The 19,496-nt window shown below is 39.0% G+C and overlaps 2 protein-coding genes and 1 long non-coding RNA gene across 4 annotated transcripts in view; 1 reads left to right on the top strand and 2 right to left on the bottom strand.

The window, feature by feature from the left end:
* The window catches only part of LOC144632796 (uncharacterized), a 131,420-nt gene that overhangs the window by 62,282 nt on the left and 49,642 nt on the right, over positions 1 to 19,496 (bottom strand). The window contains exons 2-13 of one of the 2 annotated variants that reach the window (XM_078491526.1): positions 18,131 to 18,673; positions 17,290 to 17,427; positions 16,473 to 16,610; positions 16,034 to 16,114; positions 11,207 to 11,899; positions 6,327 to 6,449; positions 5,757 to 5,879; positions 5,278 to 5,319; positions 5,047 to 5,079; positions 3,063 to 3,462; positions 2,322 to 2,399; positions 333 to 454 (exon numbers count right to left, since the gene is read on the bottom strand). The exons of the other annotated variant lie outside the window; for it this stretch is intronic. Coding sequence (XP_078347652.1) covers positions 333 to 454; positions 2,322 to 2,399; positions 3,063 to 3,462; positions 5,047 to 5,079; positions 5,278 to 5,319; positions 5,757 to 5,879; positions 6,327 to 6,449; positions 11,207 to 11,899; positions 16,034 to 16,114; positions 16,473 to 16,610; positions 17,290 to 17,427; positions 18,131 to 18,673 — 2,514 coding nt within the window. The remainder of the gene's footprint in view (positions 1 to 332; positions 455 to 2,321; positions 2,400 to 3,062; positions 3,463 to 5,046; positions 5,080 to 5,277; positions 5,320 to 5,756; positions 5,880 to 6,326; positions 6,450 to 11,206; positions 11,900 to 16,033; positions 16,115 to 16,472; positions 16,611 to 17,289; positions 17,428 to 18,130; positions 18,674 to 19,496) is intronic. 2 annotated transcript variants of the gene reach the window in all.
* Positions 3,733 to 4,514, bottom strand: LOC144632850 (uncharacterized). The gene has a single exon (XM_078491597.1). It carries the CDS (start codon positions 4,512 to 4,514, stop codon positions 3,852 to 3,854), a length of 663 nt encoding a protein of 220 aa, XP_078347723.1. The 3' UTR covers positions 3,733 to 3,851.
* LOC144633645 (uncharacterized) lies at positions 12,113 to 12,912 on the top strand. Its single transcript, XR_013567082.1, has 2 exons — positions 12,113 to 12,492; positions 12,539 to 12,912. It is a non-coding gene; the product is annotated as an uncharacterized LOC144633645 (long non-coding RNA).

Genomic DNA, 19,496 nt, shown 5'->3' on the forward strand with positions numbered 1-19,496 from the left:
TCTGTTTCAAAGTTTCAAATGAGTTTGATTTGCATGAAAATGGACCTGTAAGTAAAACTCATTTTCATATGAATGGTTTTGCACGTAGACTCATTTTGAAACAGAGGTAAAGGGTAACTTGGAAATGGCCAACTGAACTCTGTGTATACTGAGAGTTATGACAAGCGGTACACAGTTGTAAAAATTAACATGCAAATGGATTAATTGGCTGGTAATCTGATACAGGCGCTTGTAGGACCATTCTGCCGTGCTCTCTCTTGGATTGTAAATTAAACTCAAAGCAAAACATTCAAATCATATGTATGATCTCTTTCAGCTCTGAAAATTGATACCTCCTGCCACTTTGTGCAAGACATCCTCAACTTTTGTATCATTTGTGATATGCTTTAACAAATGTTTCATGTACATTCCATTGGGGTCTTGTCTTACTTCATAAGCCTCAGATTGGGGACATCTGTTGAACACAAAACAACAATCCCAATGAACAATACTTTTCAAGCAGGCATGATGTACAATAAAATGGATTCTAAAACTACCAAAGAGAGAATTACATTGTTGACACACACTTTAGTTTTAAAAATTCTCTGATAAAAGTAAAATTTTCCTGACCAAATATCAGAGCTACTGTAGCTGTAGTAGCAGCCACCAGCCTCCCCTTCTAAAAAACATCGCTGACCTGGAATATTTCATCAAGACTTCAATGGCATTGATTCATTAAATTAGTTTTATTTCTTTGAATTTTCCTGACCATTTTTTCAAAGTGTCAATTTTCCCTGACTCCAAATAAAATTTCATGACTGTTCCCTGACCTTGAAGAATTTTCTGACAATTATACAGCCACAATAACAAACAATGAAAAAATTCATTTAGTTCATTTAAATTAAGTTTAAAACGGCAAAAGCATGTGTTGTTGTGTCAAATGAGTTCTTGTGCTGCAAACAATGTACACTTTACTCGTAAAGTACAGTTAACTACAAGAGCGTAGCATTATTTCGTCAATATGCCTTGGCCACAGAGTAAATCGATGTATTGCATTACAAACATTTCAGCAAACTTGTTACATAAACAGTGGATGCTATCAGCTCCATTAACTGGGCATCACTATCAGCACTTACAGTTCACCACTAAATTTTCTACGATTCTGACTGATTTAAATTGAACACGTGACGCGATAGTGCCCGCGCGCCGGAGGGCACTATCAGCCCATAGTGCCCTCCCGAGCGCACCCGTGCCTTTTTTTGTAAACAAGCGTGCCTGCAGACAAAAAAACCCAACCAAATTCACTGCATTTAGTGGGTTTCTCGTCTGGTTTTGTTTCGTTTGTTAAATTTCGGCTTTCAATTGAGTTTTTTATCCTCAAAAGTAAAAATAATTCACGATGCTTGTTATTGTATGTGCGCGCGGAAGAAAATTTAGTGGTGAACAATAAAGACAATAGAGTGTTTCTGTCTCGGAACTATCGGTCTGATAGTTGCCCCTTGGAAATTTGATGTTCTTAAAACTAGCATATTAGCCCTCGAAGCTACGCTTCTCGGGCTAATATTTGTTTTAAGAACATCAAATTTCCACGGGGCAACTATCAGCCGATAGTTCCTCGACAGAAACACTTTATTGTTAAATTAGTGCTTATGTCAATCGTTTTTTTCTATTATCAGTTTGGCCACCGTGGCATATCAGGTCTCAAGCGAACAATACGTACGTGCATGTGCTTTTATATAGTTACCAGTCTTTGTTCTACTAGCACGCAAGACACGCTATCTACTGTCACTTGTAAGTTTGTTTTTTCCCTTCCCTACCCTCCCTTTACAATAAACTTGGACTACTGACCTGCATGCACACCTTACACTTAGCCATCGCCCGTGGCAGGTTGGGTGGTTCCCTTAGCCCACCTTATCTTTAGCTACCTACTGTAGCTGGGTTGGGGGGCTTCATTCTCTGGGTGAGTTCGCTAACCACCCCCATTTATTCACTGGGCATGTCCGTGAACTGCCCAAGGGTTGCTGTCGCCATTTACTATATTTGGGTGTGTCCGCTAACCGCCCCACTTAGTTTGCAGGGTGCTGTTCGCTAACCACCCAATTACACTTCTCAGGGTGTGTCCTACCACCCACGCTCGTTGCTATCCCAGGGAGCACCCAGTGTCCATTGTCCCATTTACTGCCAGTGTTGTGTTGTCTTTATTTGTACGTCTGAGAGCGAATTTGTTATTAACTGATATAAGTAGGTGGTTAGAAAGGCCGGTGGTTTAATATTTTCATGATAAGGAACATCCAGCACTTTTATAACCATGACAGACATTTATGGTTGGTCTCTTTACTTACGTGGCAAAGCCAATGACTGCCTGTGCATTGTATGGGAATTCATAGCCCTTAAAGGCAAAACTTTTTTTTACACTTGACCTAACAAAAAATTAAAACAATTAAAAAATAAAATGAAAGGATTTACCTCTCTGGTCAGCTCCAGCCATAAAAATTATCTAAAATTATAATAGAGCTCTTCAAAGTCAACGTGCCGATGACACAGGAAAATTTGCACGAGAAACAAGCACAATGTGCATTTCCATAAATTATCCATACCTCCCCCATGGAAGGGATTTTTTAAAAGAACCCCCCACCCCTCTGGAAATTCCAGTGAAATTTCATACATTTCTTTAAAATTTTTTATCTTTGAGACCCCCCCAGGAAATTTCCATTCCCTTCTGTGGGGGGAGTATGGATATTTTCTGGAACTACACAATGTAAATTTATATTAAGGTACGGCCAAGGTTAAAACACTTTAAAGTTCTTTAAAAGTAAAGTATAATGTACCAGTTTAATATCGGCATCTTTTCAAGTCATGTTAGGATTTGAAGACTTTTTGCAAGTTGGCGTAGTTTTGAAGATAAATTAAAATAGAGACATGCGGATTTTAATCATATTTCTGAAACTTTCAACCTCTCAATTTGTTAAAAATTGGGTATTTTTTTTTGCCTGGTCTTTCTTCACGATAAAATTGACCCATGATGCAGTTTTTGACCATTCCATGTTTAAGAACCATAACTATAACATATCACGTCAACCAACCTTTTGCGACAGATATCCAACAGAAACACTATCAACTCTGTTTGATATCTGTTCATATCATCCAGAACTTTTTGAGCGCACACAGCCTCCTCTGGTACCCAGTCTCCCACCGTGTCAATGGGGACCATGTAGTTTTGTCCACTTTCCTCAAACCCATGACCCGCAAAATACACCAAGCCATACACTCCCTCGCCAAGCAGACTGTAAAACATGCTGAGTGCTTGGTGCATCTCGTCCATTGTCAAGTTCATGAGGGAGATAACCTTGAAGCCCATTTCAGGTTTGAGCAAACTTGAAGCAAGCATCTTGGCATCATTACAAGTGTGAACTAAAGCACCTTCACCGAGTGGAAATCGCACATAGTCACGGTTGCCAATCACAAGGGCTATTTTGTCAGTAGCTAAAAGAAACCATGCATGCAAAAAATATTTAAAACATTTTATATCACTTACTGGCTTTACATGTAAATGCTACTGTTTTAAGGGAAAGGTTTAATTGTATATGTAGTACCCAAATCTCCCATGATCAACCAAGGGGAGAGTAGCTAAGCTTCCATTTGACCAAAAATTTCAGAACAGAATTGAATGTTTATTTATTTTTTCAAGTGCATGGTAAATTTTGCAATCATGCATGTTTTAACAGTGATTTAGTTATACACAAACAGGTAAACACAAACAATATTATTTCCCGACGTTTCGGCGACATCATGACGCCATTATCAAGGGTAAATTGAGAAAAAATAATTAAATGCGAGGTTCAAAGAGATAAACATTTGCATAATGGTGGTGGCTATACAAATACTTTAGCACGGATTGAATCCGTTTGCACGTTCAGACTCGGTGTTAATTGCTTGATGTAAAGCATCTCGTTGACAAGACAGTCAAATTTGTTCTTGCATTTCTTTAGTACTTTGAAACAACTGAGGAGGTCCTCAGGGACAGCACCCGCGTGGTCGTTGTCATAGTGCTTGCGTACAGAAGATGACGTGCTTTTGTGGCTATCCACACAGGCATGCAAATGCCCGCGCGTATAGCCAACGTAGCTCCCTGTATCACACAGGTTACACTTAAACTGGTACACTACGCACTGCTGGTTAACAAGCTGTGGTTTGGTCTCACATTCTTGAAGGTCCTGGCCAATTTTCCGACTGACAAATACGGGCTGGACTGTTGTTTGGAGTTTAATGCTAAGGTCTTTCAACTGCGTCTTTACAATGTTTGCAGAAACTTGGTCCTTAAAGGGTATGACTACTCGGGTCACGTCATCTCCCGCCATTTTTCCCGAAGCCTGCAATGGCTGCTGGCCTGCAACTCTCGAGTTCACAAAGGTATTGATGGTGGAGTTGATAAGATGATGGGGGTAATCCAGACATGAGAACAAGGATTTCAAACGTTCACACTCCTCAGAAAAGTATGGCCACGAGGAGGACAACCGGTACGCGCGATCAAGCATAGTTGTTAGTAAGCTCTGTTTGTAACGGTTGTCAACGTGACTCTGGTAGTGGACAAGTAAACCAGTATTAGTAGGCTTCGCGTAAACTTTGGTCTCAATTCTAGGTGCACAGTTTAGGAGCTGGGTGCCGAGTTCCTAAACCGTGGCACCCAGCTCCTAACATATCACGTGCAAACGGATTCAATCCGTGCTAAAGTATTTGTATAGCCACCACCATTATGCAAATGTTTATCTCTTTGAACCTCGCATTTAATTATTTTTTCTCAATTTACCCTTGATAATGGCGTCATGATGTCGCCGAAACGTCGGGAAATAACATCGTTTGTGTTTACCTGTTCATGCATGTTTAACAAAAAAATTCAAACTTATAAACTTAAGAAACAAGTCAGACATTTTTTTTTAACAGCATGGTAAAGATTTTGATTTATCACATGTACAGTTAACGGGGATCACTTGACAATACATGTGTTACAGTTTTACTGCCTGTACTTAAAACAATTAACTTAATTTTGAATTGCTAGAAGTTTAATACCTCTTTGGGTGAGCTGAGCCGATCTTGAAATTACTGTAAAGGAAAAGATATCAACAATGAATTAACAAAACAAACATAATTTATAAAAATTATATAAAATGTTCCATTTTGATGAACAGAAATGAAATGAAATAGAGAAAAACAAGTACTACAATATTATGCACACACAGCTTTATAAGAGGCTGAGCAGTTATGGAAATGCATGCATTGCTAAACAGATAAACGTCATACCTCCCTGGTCCCACAGAGGATCATATCCAATAGGAATCACAGCTAGAAGATAAAATACAGAAGTATTATATAAGAAGTATTATATCTAACAGACAACAAGATCGAGTCAGTTTCGTGTATTTTTATTTTTAATATTAAGTGATATTTATTGTAATTTCTCTAAGTTGCAACATCATACATTTAGGTTTAGCAGCACAAGGCTCTACCTTTATGTAGTTGTTGCTTCCTGGTAGTCGTGAAATTTTTTCCTATATTAATTCTGTCTACAACTGGTTTACTTGATAAAAATACACATTTATATTTCTGATGGAATTGTTAGCTTAAATCCTTTGAATTAATATGCAATGCTTGTTTCAGTAGCTATTTTGGGCATAATAATATTATTTTGATGTTCATTTCCATATCAGTGTCAGTGTGTAATCTGATAAATTTTAGAAAGTCTGTGAAAGAAATACCACAGTGTAACTGTCATTAATTACCTGCAGTGTTGCTTGTCTCTCCAGAAGCTTCAACCTTAACTGAAGCAGCTTCATCAGCAGGAAGTTGCTGCCCAGGAGGGGGAAAGTTGTTGACATCAGGAAGAGGTTGTCCAGCAGATGTTCCTATAAAAAGATGGAATTGCACTTTCGATTACACATTGATAGTCAATCATTTTACTGATAATTATGGTGGCCATTTTATTTTCTGTTCAGTTTTCAAAGACATTATGGGAAGCTCAGGAATTGAATTAATATGTATTCCCCCTGGTATCCCATAATAGCCATAAATTGAAACAATAGAATGGCTGCTGGGTTCTAGTAAATGACCATGAGTCTCTCTGTAGCTCCAGCAAACAGCCATCGTATTTACTGCTAGTACACATAATCTTAAAAGCCTAGGTTGGAATACATGGGGATGCATAGTATGCATTTCTCGTGACTGAAATTATTAAAGGAAAAAGGCATTACAATCAAGTTTCGAGCATTTCCATATCAGTGTGTTATCTGATAAATTTTAGAAAGTCTGTGAAAGAAATACCACAGTGTAACTGTCATTATAATTACATGTACCTGCAGTGTTGCTTGTTTCTCCAGAAGCTTCAACCTTAAATGAAGCAGCTTCATCAGCAGGAAGTTGCTGCCCAGGAAGGGGAAAGTTGTTGACATCAGGAAGAGGTTGTCCAGCAGATGTTCCTATAAAAAGATGGAATTGCACTTTCGATTACACATTGATAGTCAATCATTTTACTGATAATTGAATAGCTTGATGCAAAGGTATGCCAAGTGACTTTTAAGATGAAAAATCGTTTTTTTCCTTCAAACGTGCCCGAATTTTTGCATGTGGTCTTCAATTTAATGGAAAAACATTGTCCTCGAATTAAAATTTCTGGTTTGCACCTTGTCTTCGAGAAAAACTAGAACTATGGTCACTTTAAAACAATAACACGCGGCAACGAGAGAAAGAGGATTAAACTTAGCAGTTACAGTAAAGTAAAGTTAGGGTCAGCTAGTGTTAAGGTTAGGGTTAAGTGTCACGAATGTTATATAAACATTGAACTTGACCGATCGACAAACTTGAGCGACTGAACAGTGAAAAGAAGTGAAAAATATATAGCAAAATGAACGAGAAATACTTAAACAAAAACGACTTACGCCGTTGCCCTTTCCTCTCGCCAGCTTCTAACCACAAATGCACTCGCCAAATGTTCAATGTTTCGTTTTCAGTCAGCAAATTTAGGCTGCTAAAGGTTAATCCATAATATGTTTTCGCTTTTCCCCAGTTTCTCTCCGTAGTCACGCGTAACGCAATTTGATCTTGACTCACAAGCAACGATCGTTCTTTTAAACATTCAGGCCTTTTATTCCTGGAAAGGATCGCAGCTTAGGGCTATTTTTTGTCGAAATGAAGCAATTTGTTGCTTTTCTTGGTAAAAATTATCCTTTTCTGTCGATTCTGTTGTGTTCTGTTGATTGAGTGAGCGTTTTCCGTCTTTGCCGTGCCGAACGAACTTTGTTTATTGTGACAATGCGTATCGAATGACGTATCCATTAAAGATTATTATGGGATATCCCTGAGTAGCTGAAATACGGGAAGTCCTATCGCCAAATCTAAGAGAATTTTTATAAGTCTAAAAGCACCTCCTTATTTCCAAACGTTCAACGCAGCAACACGAGGCAAATGAGCCAAAACTTCGAGAAAATAACGTTTTTTGGAACAGAAGTTGCTTCTAGACCTCGCCTGGCTCAATGCGCCTTCGAAAGCCAAGTTTACCGCCAGTCTTGGCAGGGCTTAGCAATCTTCAGGCAGCAACACATCTCGCTTCTTTGAGATATGCTAGTGGCTTACGGGTTTCCAGACTTAATGATGTCCTTTCACCACCAGACGGGCGTAAATATGTGTCAAATAAGCGAAAATAAGCGGACTTCTAATGCGTAAGGTGAGTTTTCAACTGGTCTGATTGAAAGTCTCGTTGCCTCGGCTTCGCGCTCCTAAATAATTCAAACGTAAGCTTACGTCACAAAGTAGTTTAAGAAATTCATTTCCAGATCCCGTTTTTGAGCGAGCGAATAAATTCCCCCCCCCCCCCCCAACAAAAGGACAACGATTTTCTATTTAATCGAAGACCACACGCAAAAATTCTGGCACGTTTGAGCAAAAATTCAGACGCGTTTGAAGGAAAAAACGATTTTTCATCTTAAAAGTCACTTAACATACCTTTGCATCAAGCTATTCAATTATGGTGGCCATTTTAATTTCTGTTGTTTTCAAAGACATTATGGGTAGCTCAGGAATTGAATTAATATGTATTCCCCCTGGTATCCCATAATAGCCATAAATTGAAACAATAGAATGGCTGCAAGGTTCTAGTAAATGACCATGAGTCTCTCTGTAGCTCCAGCAAACAGCCATCGTATTTACTGCTAGTACACATAATCTTAAAAGCCTAGGTTGGAATACATGGGGAATTGCATAGTATGCATTTCTCGTGACTGAAATTATCAAAGGCAAAAGGCATTACAATCAAGTTTCGAGGGTAGACAGTCTGTGTGCAGTACCGTTCAAAAGTAAGTTGGTCATCGGTTTCATGTGAAAAAATGCGATCTAATGAGAAGTCACACGCGCATGACTTTGCACTGATTTTCCATCTAATTCACCGGTACATTTTCCATGTAATATTGGTATAAAACAAATCGACCACATTATTGCATGGTCTACACTCTAATAGGCCACAGAAAATGCTATGAGAAGTCCAAAACTTTGCAGCGAAACCACTTGCCTAACGGCTCGTGGTTCCACTTGAGTTTTGAACATTTTATGACATTGTTTCTATGGTCTGTAAGAGTGTGGACCATGGAAAAATGTAGTGAATTTGTTATTACCATTATATCTGTGTACTGTGTCTAAATGCTGATAAACATGCATAAATCTGATGCAGATGAAATATAAGTAATGTCAACATAAGTAAATTATGTGACAGTAATATTTTTTAATATCCAAAAACAGAAAAAAATTAGAGATTCAAGCGACTAATCTACTGGTTTCAGTTTGACTTCCAAGGTACATGACATTTTGCATGTATTAACCATTGAAACATTTGTGCTCCATTTGTCTGCCAAATTTCTTTGTAAATGAAAGTATCCTATCCTTTGGTGATGCCAAATATAATGTAGCATCCTTCACCAGGAAATCTGACTTTGAACCTCAATAAAGTGGGTAGTTTTAATTTACTTGCCCATGGATTTAAAACGAACCAGATTTGTCGTGCCACAGCAATACAGAAATTGAAAAGCATCCCGATTTTGGTTGCCATGTGACCAGCCTCATCCAGGGTCTCTTTCCTCAATGAGAAGGGAGGAAAAGGAGAGAGGTTCTGGGAACAAGGATGAGGCATGGCAAAGGGCAGGTATTTGACATTTTCAAGAAAATTTTAATTGAATGCCTCACACCAGGGCTAATATTTTGTACATGACTTAAAGTACCAAAAAATCCCCACCTGAGACAGTACAATAATTGTGATCAAATGTCCCCTAGTATGTCCTACTTCCCCACTCCCTCCCCCCACCAGCTTGACAGTTGTGAAAAATTACATATTCCACATCAATTTCCAAAAACTTAGATCTTTCTTTCTATGACTGTGTAATTTTCATTTGAGATAGGGACTCTTCATATGAGCCCGGTTGGCCGGGCTGGCCCAGTTACTGAGATCTTGTCTCTCTCCTATTTCCTTTGTAAAAATTCTGATGTGAATTCATATGAGAAGGGGGGCCAGCCTGGTTACCAAGATCTCGGTTGTAGAAACTGAGATCAGGGCAAACGGGATGAAAATTTTCCCAAGGTATGTGAACACTCCAGCACGGTTACCGTGATGAACTGCTTGTTCGATTTCTTTTAGAAAATAGCTTCGCTTTCGCACCTGGGCAGTCCAAAAGGCATAATTTTGCCTTGTATGTATTTCCACTTTAGAAGTATGCAAATTTGCTTTATTAGTTAAGTTGCAAGTGTTGATAAAGCTACGATAGTCACGAAACGATGCAACTTTATGTGTCGCTTTTTTGGTTTTGTCTCTAGCCTGCGTAGCAGGCGTCTGTGTAGATTTTAGCGTGTTTAAAAGAGTGCGCGATCGCGAGAAGGTCACGCGAGGAAAAAATCGAGGAAACACCTGCCCTGAAACCCCCCCGAAATACTTTTTTTTTCGTTCTCTCAGAGAACGAAAATTATCCCATTGGCTAGAATGGCCGCCAGGGAATAACCCGTAAATTTTGATTGGCTCTGAACGCTTCGAGGGATTAATTAGTCACTTTGCAAAAGAAATCTGTCTGTCATCGGAAATGTGAGATTTGTCTTCTGTCTGTCTCGCGTATGTAAACAATGGAGCACGTGCATGTCTGCGGAGGAGCTTTTCGAGTCCTGCCTGCAGGAAGTTTTGACCAGTGCCACGAAAAGTTTCTTGCATCAATGGATTGTGTTTTCCACATTTTTAAGAGGCGAAACAACACGTTTTTGTTTTCGAACTCCCGGACTTCTCCCGGGAGTTAGTTCACTGCTTTTTCTTTTAAAGCGACTTGTCCTTCTGCCATCTTGCTAGCCGCATCGCCCAAACATTATCTAGCAACAAACCTCACACACAGTGGTAAATGTAACACACATATTTAAGGGGTTTGCGGCCTCATGGACTACGAACTATATCTGAAAGCCCCTCACCTTTTTCAGCTTGTATGCCGATCTTCCCAAGGCTTGTCGCAATTGCACATTCACTTCTAATATTCTTGCGTCCCGATGGCTTGAACAGATTGAAATACGAAGCGAATCCTGCTTTCTCACCACACCGGCCGTAAGTAATCCTCAAATTTTTAGAGCAAATACGGCAAAAAATTTTGATTTTCGTTCCTTTTTCTGCTGCATTTCGATGGCTTCGAAGCCGCAGCTCGACCGCTCATGTGGCGAAATCGGCGATATGTAGGTTTTATTCCGCGAAAATGGGGGGTTTTCAGATTTCGCTCCCGCGAGAATGAAGACTGTTCTCACTCATTTATTTTGACAGTTGGCCCAGCGCTGTCACCTAATTTAAATTAAATTTAATTGTGGGCGGCAAACACATTTCGGTGGGTTTCCGGGCAGGCGCCTCCTCAATTTTTTTCCTCGCGTGGCCCTCTCGTGCCTTTCGCGTTTCTCCCATACGCGCGCTAGAAACTAACGGCGCCTGCTACGCAGGCTATTTTGTCTCTTGAATTTCATGCCAGTCAATCGGGCTGAAATTTCCCATATGAACAGCCGACAAAATTCGCCTCAGTAACTGAGACAGCCTGTTTACTGGACTATGAAAAGGCCCACAGTCCTACATGTATTACATTTCAGAAAAATAAAATACAAAAAAGTGCAAGATGATAGCAGTTCTAGCAACTCAACTTGATCAACTATTAATGGAATTGAGAAGGACATTGGTACTTACCTAGGGCTGGTAGAGGTAGTGGGAAAAACACAGGAGATATGTTCTTGCATTCGTCATCTGTAAAAGTAAGGGCTCCAGCAACCATAAATTCGTTGTTACTACGCTTTAAGATGACGGCGCCATAGGGCTTGCGATCCCCTTTACGAGTAACTTCAGCATAAGTTTTGTAAGGAGTTTCATGATCAGGAACTTCATGAAGTTCGTACTGCCCTGGAACGTCTGCTTGTTGCATTTTCAGCCATTTCACATCGAAAAACTTCATCCACAAATCGTTTACGAAATGACAACGTAACTCATCAATAGGTTTAATTCCTTCCTTGGCAACTTTAAATGGTCGATAAGTAAAGATACTTTCTTTTTTGCTACAATTCTTTGAAGGGTTGATGGGAATTACAACCAAGCCGGAAGTTCGAAGGATGTCGGTTGACTCGGCACCGGCAGCGATGTCCTCTAATTTGATCGTTTTCAACTTAGTTGAGTCTAGCTTCCTAAAGTCCAAGTAGTAACTTTTTTTGTTTAATTCATCCTTGGGAAAGACTTTATCGCTTGATATGAGACAGTACGGGCGAGGAAAACCTGGAATAATCTGCAGATCCTTAACCACGAATCCAGAACCAAGAGTATCTCCTTCGCTCCTTCTGATCCGACACACTCCTAACTCATGTTGCTTTTCCTTTCTGTTCTGCTCTTTCACTTCATAAAATGGAAAAAGAGAGAATTCTTGTAAGTATTGTATTGAAACTAGTGCGAGTAATGTATTGTTATTAGTGTAAGTATGTTAAAGTGCTACTATGACCAAAATTTTTGTTTTTCTTTTCGACTTTTTCTAAAGTCAATTTGTTTAATAAGTCTATATTTAACTAGCACGCTAGAATTTAGAACGTTGCGAGCGATATAAACCTTGAAATAGCTTGCCGAAAATCGTGGAAAACCCGTCCGCCATTACTCGGACGTCTAAAGTGAGCCAGCGACTATACTGAAAAGCGGATTTACGCATGAGTTGGATTGTGACGTCATATGCGCATCGTCGCTTCGAGCTTCGAGTGTTCCAAGAGAGAATATACTGAGAATTAACAGGGTTATAAAATATATTTTCTTCGACAAATTCTTCGTCTAGTTTGCCCGGTGGCGAAACCGAAGAGAGCCGCAACGAAGAGACATTGCAATTTAGCGGTATCGTTTCTTATAATGAGAATTTAAAGCCGTTTGCCGTCGGTCTAAAGGGCAATGTTTGTATGCAAATACTTCAATATTTATTTCATTCGATGAGGTTTTGGCGCTGTATGGTCTGTATGCCTACAACGAAGCTGCCGTCTTCTTGCCCGATCGAAGCACCGATCGAAGAAGCCTCGAAGTACGAAGAGGAACGGCGATTCAGGGACTACATACGTTTGAATACATGGTATGACGAGAAAAACGTAATTGAATAGTTATGATTAAATGTCTGCAATGTTTGAATTAATAGAGCTGCATATACATGTAGGTTGCTATTGCCGTTTGCGAAGGATTGAAATGATCTTAATTGTTGTTTTCATTCTTGTAATCTATCATACACGCCATGGGCATAATGAGCTAATTAGAAATCTATCTCAGCTGTTTATTCCGAAAAAAGCTTGATAAACATGAAATAATGTAAAATTTATACAGAAAAATTAAAGTCAACAAGATGGTGCAGGTGATCAATGGATTTAGCTCCTTGAGTTTTATACAGTTTTACCTTCCTTGACTACAATACAGTCAGGTAATAAACCTTTTAAAAACTAAGTGTTTTAATGGGTGATAACACTTCAGATATCCAGCTTCAGCCAGCATTCAGTATTCCTGTTTCTTAAAATAAGAAAACTATTTGAACACTGTAGAGTCCTTCACTCTATTTACTGACAATGTTATAAAACTGACCCACAAGTAGCAGCAAAACTGGGTAGGAGTAGTTTTTCTTATTCATTTCACCCATTTGTTTTCCTCTTGGCCCCATGATTTTTTGATGATACAAATAACTGAAACAATATATGCACAACATGGGAGCAAGTAAAATAAGGAGTTTTAAGCTAATAAACGGGAACACCTGGACCTCGAATAAACACTGGGACCTTGATCAAACGTTTCCAGTTTTGAACCGGCATTTAAATGAAGCCCGCGTTGAGTCGGGGTCTGGCGTCTACTCAAGAAAATACGGTATCATATGCAATATGTATGTAATTGAGGGTTCACTTTTGGGACTAATCTTGTGTCAACTTAACGTGACTGTAAACAAGCCAGCTCCGTGTACCACCCTAAATAAACAGACACCCTATTGGAGACAGTTTTCTCCTTCCATAAGGGGTTAATTCCCATAAATGTGCTTCTAAATGTGCTCCCTTGATGCAAAAAGGCAAAGTCTGCATGCAAGCCTAGTTGCCCATCAGGCCAGAGCATATCTTGGTTTAAGTAGGATTAAGCAACCTGGATGAGATGGAAGTACAATTGCATCACAGGTTTAACCTCCCCACTCCCCCCACATACATGTAATGACATTGGTGTGGGCTCACACCTGAACAGCTTGATTCAGAGTCTTGCGCACTGACCATAGGTCACCACTCCTAAATCAATACAACTACCCCATTACTATGACAACATTTTTATTTATGGTACAGGTTTGACCGTATTTGTTGTCGGCTTCGCAGTTCGTGTATACTCTTTAAATAAATGTACATATATAATGGTTGCAAGGGTCCTGCGTGACCTCAAAATTACCCCCTTGTTACAAAAAGGCAAGGTCTGCATGCAAGTCTAGTTGCCCATCAAGCAAGCTTATCCTGGCTAAGTAGGATTAAGCAACCAGAAGTATTTCTACTTCCCCCTGGATGAGATGCAAGTATAAGTCCATCAAAGGTTTACCCTCCCTCCCCCCCCCCCCTCCTCACACCATCAATTTGCCGGTTCCCATTCTACACTTGGAGAGGAGGCACCATGAGAGTAGTCTTGCCCAAGAACACAGCACAATGACACCAGTAAGAGTTCACACCTGAACCACTAGATCCGGAGTCCAACAACTTACACGTAGGCCACTGCACCTCAATCAATACAACATTTTTATTTATGGTACAGATTTGACTGTACTTGTGTTAGAAATTATGATGGATCAGCAGCTCAGGAGTTCTCTGGCACATTCACATGATTTATTGTTGGCTACTACATTCTCAACTTATGAACAAAAAGAGCATGCCAAAACTAAATATATTGCAAACTTAAAATAAAGAGTAGCTAGGATTTCAACAGTGCTCTGTTGCACACAGCATAAGTGATTGGCACAGGTCATAATTATAGCTCATGGCCCCTGTTGTACTTAAATATAATAAAGATTTACTGAGTAAAATCCGGATAGCATGTATGTCTCAGAGACAGGCTAACAGTGTTCTATCCTGAGTTTACTTCTCAGAAAATGTTTATGAATACTATTCTAAGAGCACAATGAAGTACAGTCCTACTGTAGTGTTTTACATTGCATGGCAGAAATAAACAAGTGACCAACACTGAAGACGTGCTGGTGAGTTTATTAAGACTGCAGAGTATACAGAGGACTATAATGGAAACATCCTCAGTACATATAATCAGTAAAAAGATATTGCTAAGCTTTGCATCCCTTCTGTATGTACTTTCACATAATGTACCGCCTCGTGCGAATTTATTTAAGTTTATTTGTACAATAGAGGATATAATTCAGAAACATACAGGTCGATTTGTCCAAAAATTACCTTTTTTGACATGAAGTATTTACAATTAATTTAAAAATGACTATTCTAGAACACGAGCGCTTGAGCAACAGAAGTAAATTTATACGCCACTCACCCAATGTTTTGCTTCTAAAAAGAAAGTAGCGAATACCACTGAAGATAATTCGAAGCGTTCTATTCTATTCACTTCCCTTGGATAGTTGAAGAAGTTAACCTCACAATGGTTGCAGGGAGAAATATCTATAAAGCATTTCCAAGAGTACAAGTTTCCCTCAAAGTTATCAGGCGATCTATTATTCATCTTGCGTGGTTCGGGCGAGTTAAGATGTCACGAAATTCCGCCTCTTGAGTTGTTTTCTGCCACTATGTTGTGCAAAAGTGGCCTGGAGATGCCTTGAAGTATGTTTAAAAAACATTTGCGCAGTAGATAAGGCTTCTACATCACTACAGATTAAAAAGAAAACCAATGTTTTTCCAGATCGGTCACTCCAGACTTCGAAGCAGCCATTTTGTTGATGCGCATATGACGTCAGCATGCTCTCGCCCCAACTAGTTCCAGATCTCTATTTGGTCCTCGGACATTTTTGAATCTAGTAATGGCGGCAAGCCGAAGTCGAAGTTTACGCGTGAAATAAGTGGTCTTCCAATTCGAATTTGAACTTAAAATTTGGCAAGGTTACTATTTAATGTAAGTACTTTCCAAAACCGAAGAGAAAAGGGAAGGTAAAATTTTGATCATAGTAGCACTTTAACTTAACTTTGTCTTGTATTAGTAGTGTAAGTAAAGAAATTAAATAATACCTAGACAGGGTTTTGACAGCAATTGCGCGGCTGTCATTTTGTCATTTAGTTTTGTGTATGTGTATGAATGTACTTTGTTGGCATAACAAAAAAATTTAAACCTTCCTTCAACAGCAAAGTCTATAATGCATGATGCTGAAATGTAGAATTTTCAGATCATCATCATTTGCAAAGTAACAGATGGCAGAGGAATCACATGTTCAAGATGTTGACAAGAACTTGACGTATAGTGTGAACTAATTTTAATACTGTTTCAAATAGCCTGGTATTATATCAAATGTGTAATTTACATACATGTGTACATGTAGCCTACCTGAATAATAACTTTCTCTTGATATTTTTTCTGGAGAGAAATGTGTTGGTTGAAAGTGTACAGCTACACTTTTCCATCGACCTTCAAAGATAGAAAGACTTGTGAGTTGGCTATCATGATAATTACAATGAATGCACACATTAAAAATAGTGACAAAAAACATTATGGTCGAACCTCTTTAAAACTGACACCAAAGAGACAGGGAAAAGCATCCGTATTATAAAGGTGACCGTATTACAGAGGTGGAGTTTGTATGAATTTTGGTGTCTTTCGGACCAAATGAACTGTTTGTAATAGGGAGGTGTCTGTATTATAGGGGTGTCCCTAGGAGAGGTTCTATTGTACTTCTCAAGCAATGAAAGGCAAAGAAATTTCAAGTTTAAGCAGCTGATGAGAGAGTGCAAAAACACTTTCACTTGGTTAAGTCTATAAATTATACCTTTGTCATCTGATGGAAAAGAATCTTCTTCATCTGTTTCTGTTGGTGAACCACCTTCATGATCTGTTCCTGTTATCATCTTTCCTTTAGTGAAATGGGTTGGTTTTTCCCCATGTACAGCTACACTTTCACATTGATCTTTTAAAGACAAAAAAGTACTGTCTACCTTATTGTTACTTATTTTCGCGGGACTAAATTTTCGCGATTTTCGCGATATTCAAACAATCGCGAAATTTAAGACCCGCGAAAAAAGGTTCTCGCGAAAAATAACGACGCGAAAGTTAATGCCCTTCTATATAATTCGTTCTGAATATTCAACGTTGCCGTCAGTTTACTACTTAATTACCTTGGTACAGTCGTCAAACTAGCTCTACTTTGTTGCAAAGGAACATGTCAAACTGTTTTTAAAGTTTTGTTTTGTTATATAGTTTTGTTCAGTGTCATTGGAAACTGTTGCAGTGGAAAATTAAAATCAGTTGGACCAATTTTGAGACTTACTGTTTGTTAATGTAGACCAGTATTTTGACAATTTTCACGAAATTTAGTTCTTGTAATCGAATTTTTTTGGCCAAATCGCGAAATTTAAGTCCCGCGAAATATGGCCGTTCCATTTTCGCGAAATTAAGTGCCCGCGAAAATAAGTAACAATAACTAAAAAGGTAGTTAATCAGCCAACTTCACATTATGTGTTATCAAAATAACGTCATGACCAAAAGATACCGGTAATCAATGAATGGCAAAGAAATTTCAAGTTTAAGCAGCTGATGAGAGTCTGAGTGCAAAAACACTTTCACTTGGTTAAGTCTATAAATTATACCTTTGTCATCTGATGGAAAAGAATCTTCTTCATCTGTTTCTGTTGGTGAACCACCTTCATGATCTGTTCCTGATATCATCTTTCCTTTAGTGAAATGGGTTGGTTTTTCCCCATGTACAGCTACACTTTCACATTGATCTTTTAAAGACAAAAAAGTACTGTCTAGTTTATCAGCCAACTTCACATTATGTGTTATCAAAATAAGGTCATGACAAAAAGATACCGGTATTACAGAGATGAAGAAGTGATCTTAGGTCAACTTTATATGTGCTCAATAAATAACTGGGGGTGTAGCCAGCTGGCTTTTCTGGCCTTGGCAGCTCTAAAAGTCTACCCAAGTCTTTGTTTTCATGTGAAATTTCAGCCAGTGAAATTAGCCAGTAGCCAGCCCTAGCAACATCCCTGAATAACACTTCTTCATTCATTTTAATCTAAGTAACCATTCCACTTATCAAAAGACATTATTTGTACAGCACTGAACGACAAAAAAAATCCAGATGGTATTTTTTCAATTTGTTTGCACCACAAAGGTCCAGAAAACTTGCTTTTTCCACACACAAAAATAAACCAATATAAAGGTTAAAAAGTTTTCATACCTTGGAATTTTAGGAAGCCAAACAAGAAATTGCAATGGGGTTCAAGAAAAAAAGTGAACACTGAAAAGGGTTGTGGGGGGAGAGAAATTCTGAGAGCATGGAGGAAGAACATTTTGGAATTTCTGACGGCAAAGGGGGAGGGGGTAAATATGTTGATGCCACTGATGGTAGGGTATGAATATTTTCTGTAATCACCCAATTGCCCATCACAAGAAAAACATAATATATATATTTTTAAAACTAACCTCTTGCTGGATTTTTCATAAAGAACACTTTGCATGCTTTATACTCTTCTTCTAAGATTGTTGTTTTAAGCTTCAACTCTGCAAGGTTAAATTCCATCAAGATCTCTTCTGTCACAAAGCATCTTTGAACCACTTTACCAAGATGGCCTGATGAGTAATCCCCCCACAGTCCTTCCAGGATCTGGAGTGAATCACACTTCACAGTTATCACCAAACTTCCTACACTAACACCTGTAATAGCAAGTCGCATTTCTTTCATGTATGCCAAAAAGTTCTTGGGGTCATTGTGCTCCGGTGGTACAGCTTTCATGTAGTATAAAGCAATTTTACTCAAGACTTCTGTTGGAATGTGATTGGGTGCTTGGGGAGCTTCAGCCCCTGTACATGAAGGCTGGGTATGTGCTGATGTCACAGGTACTGAAGATGCCTCTTGGTGCCTACCATCAGGAGATCCTCCTGAATCCATTCTTGAAACAGGGGTTCTATCCTGTGTGTTGTGTTCTGTGGGTTTCATGGTTTCCACATCAATCTTTATATTCAAAGCTGCTGATTTGAAACAACTTTTAATTAGTTAAAAAATTTTAATTAACAATATTACAGTTTTTATTTTCTTTATATTTATATCCAGGACTGCTAGACCACCCCCACCCCCCTCTCCCAAGCAGATTACCATGATATTTTTGCAAGCCTTATATTTCATTATTCAATCAAATTACAAACACTCTGGGGTAAAAGGCTGAAAGCCATTGCATATAGGTGGCAGAGCAGGTTGGGGCAGGGGCTGTAGCCCCCTAAACAAAACTTTAGGGGACTCTGTTTTCTTGTGGTTAGCCTTTACTCCAGTTTGCTTGCGGTTAGTTTTCACTCCAGTTTGCTTGCGGTTAGCTTTCACTCCGGTCTGCTTGCAGTTCGCTTTCACTCCAGTCGGCTTGCGTTTAGCTGTTCTTTGTTGTTGGGCAAAACCATTTTGATAAGTTTGCACGATAAGTGGCCAGCACAACACTCTACTTCTGTGAATATGCGCCGTTGATCGGATTTTACGGAACGCAGAGTAAACATGTATGGCGGATGCTGGCAAAATCACATTCCGCTGGTTTTCACATTTTATCTTTGTTTTTCTGTCAGTAGAGCGCTAGCGCTGTTTGCTTTCACTTCTCCAATCCCTACATCATCACATTGCACACACTAAAAAATCCCGCATAATCAAGACAAGATCTCACACACTTTTCAATAAAACGATCCATGAATATTTAATGAAGCAGTGGAAAATTTCTTGCGATGAAAGGTCCAGCCTCCAACACAAAGAAAAATTTTATAGGCCTAAAACCAGGTCTTTTTTTGGCAACTTTGTCGCCGCAGTACCCTT

This window comes from Oculina patagonica, chromosome 12 (assembly GCF_052425735.1).
Source record: "Oculina patagonica isolate OP01 chromosome 12, crgOcupat, whole genome shotgun sequence".
NCBI classification, from domain to species: Eukaryota; Metazoa; Cnidaria; class Anthozoa; order Scleractinia; family Oculinidae; genus Oculina; species Oculina patagonica.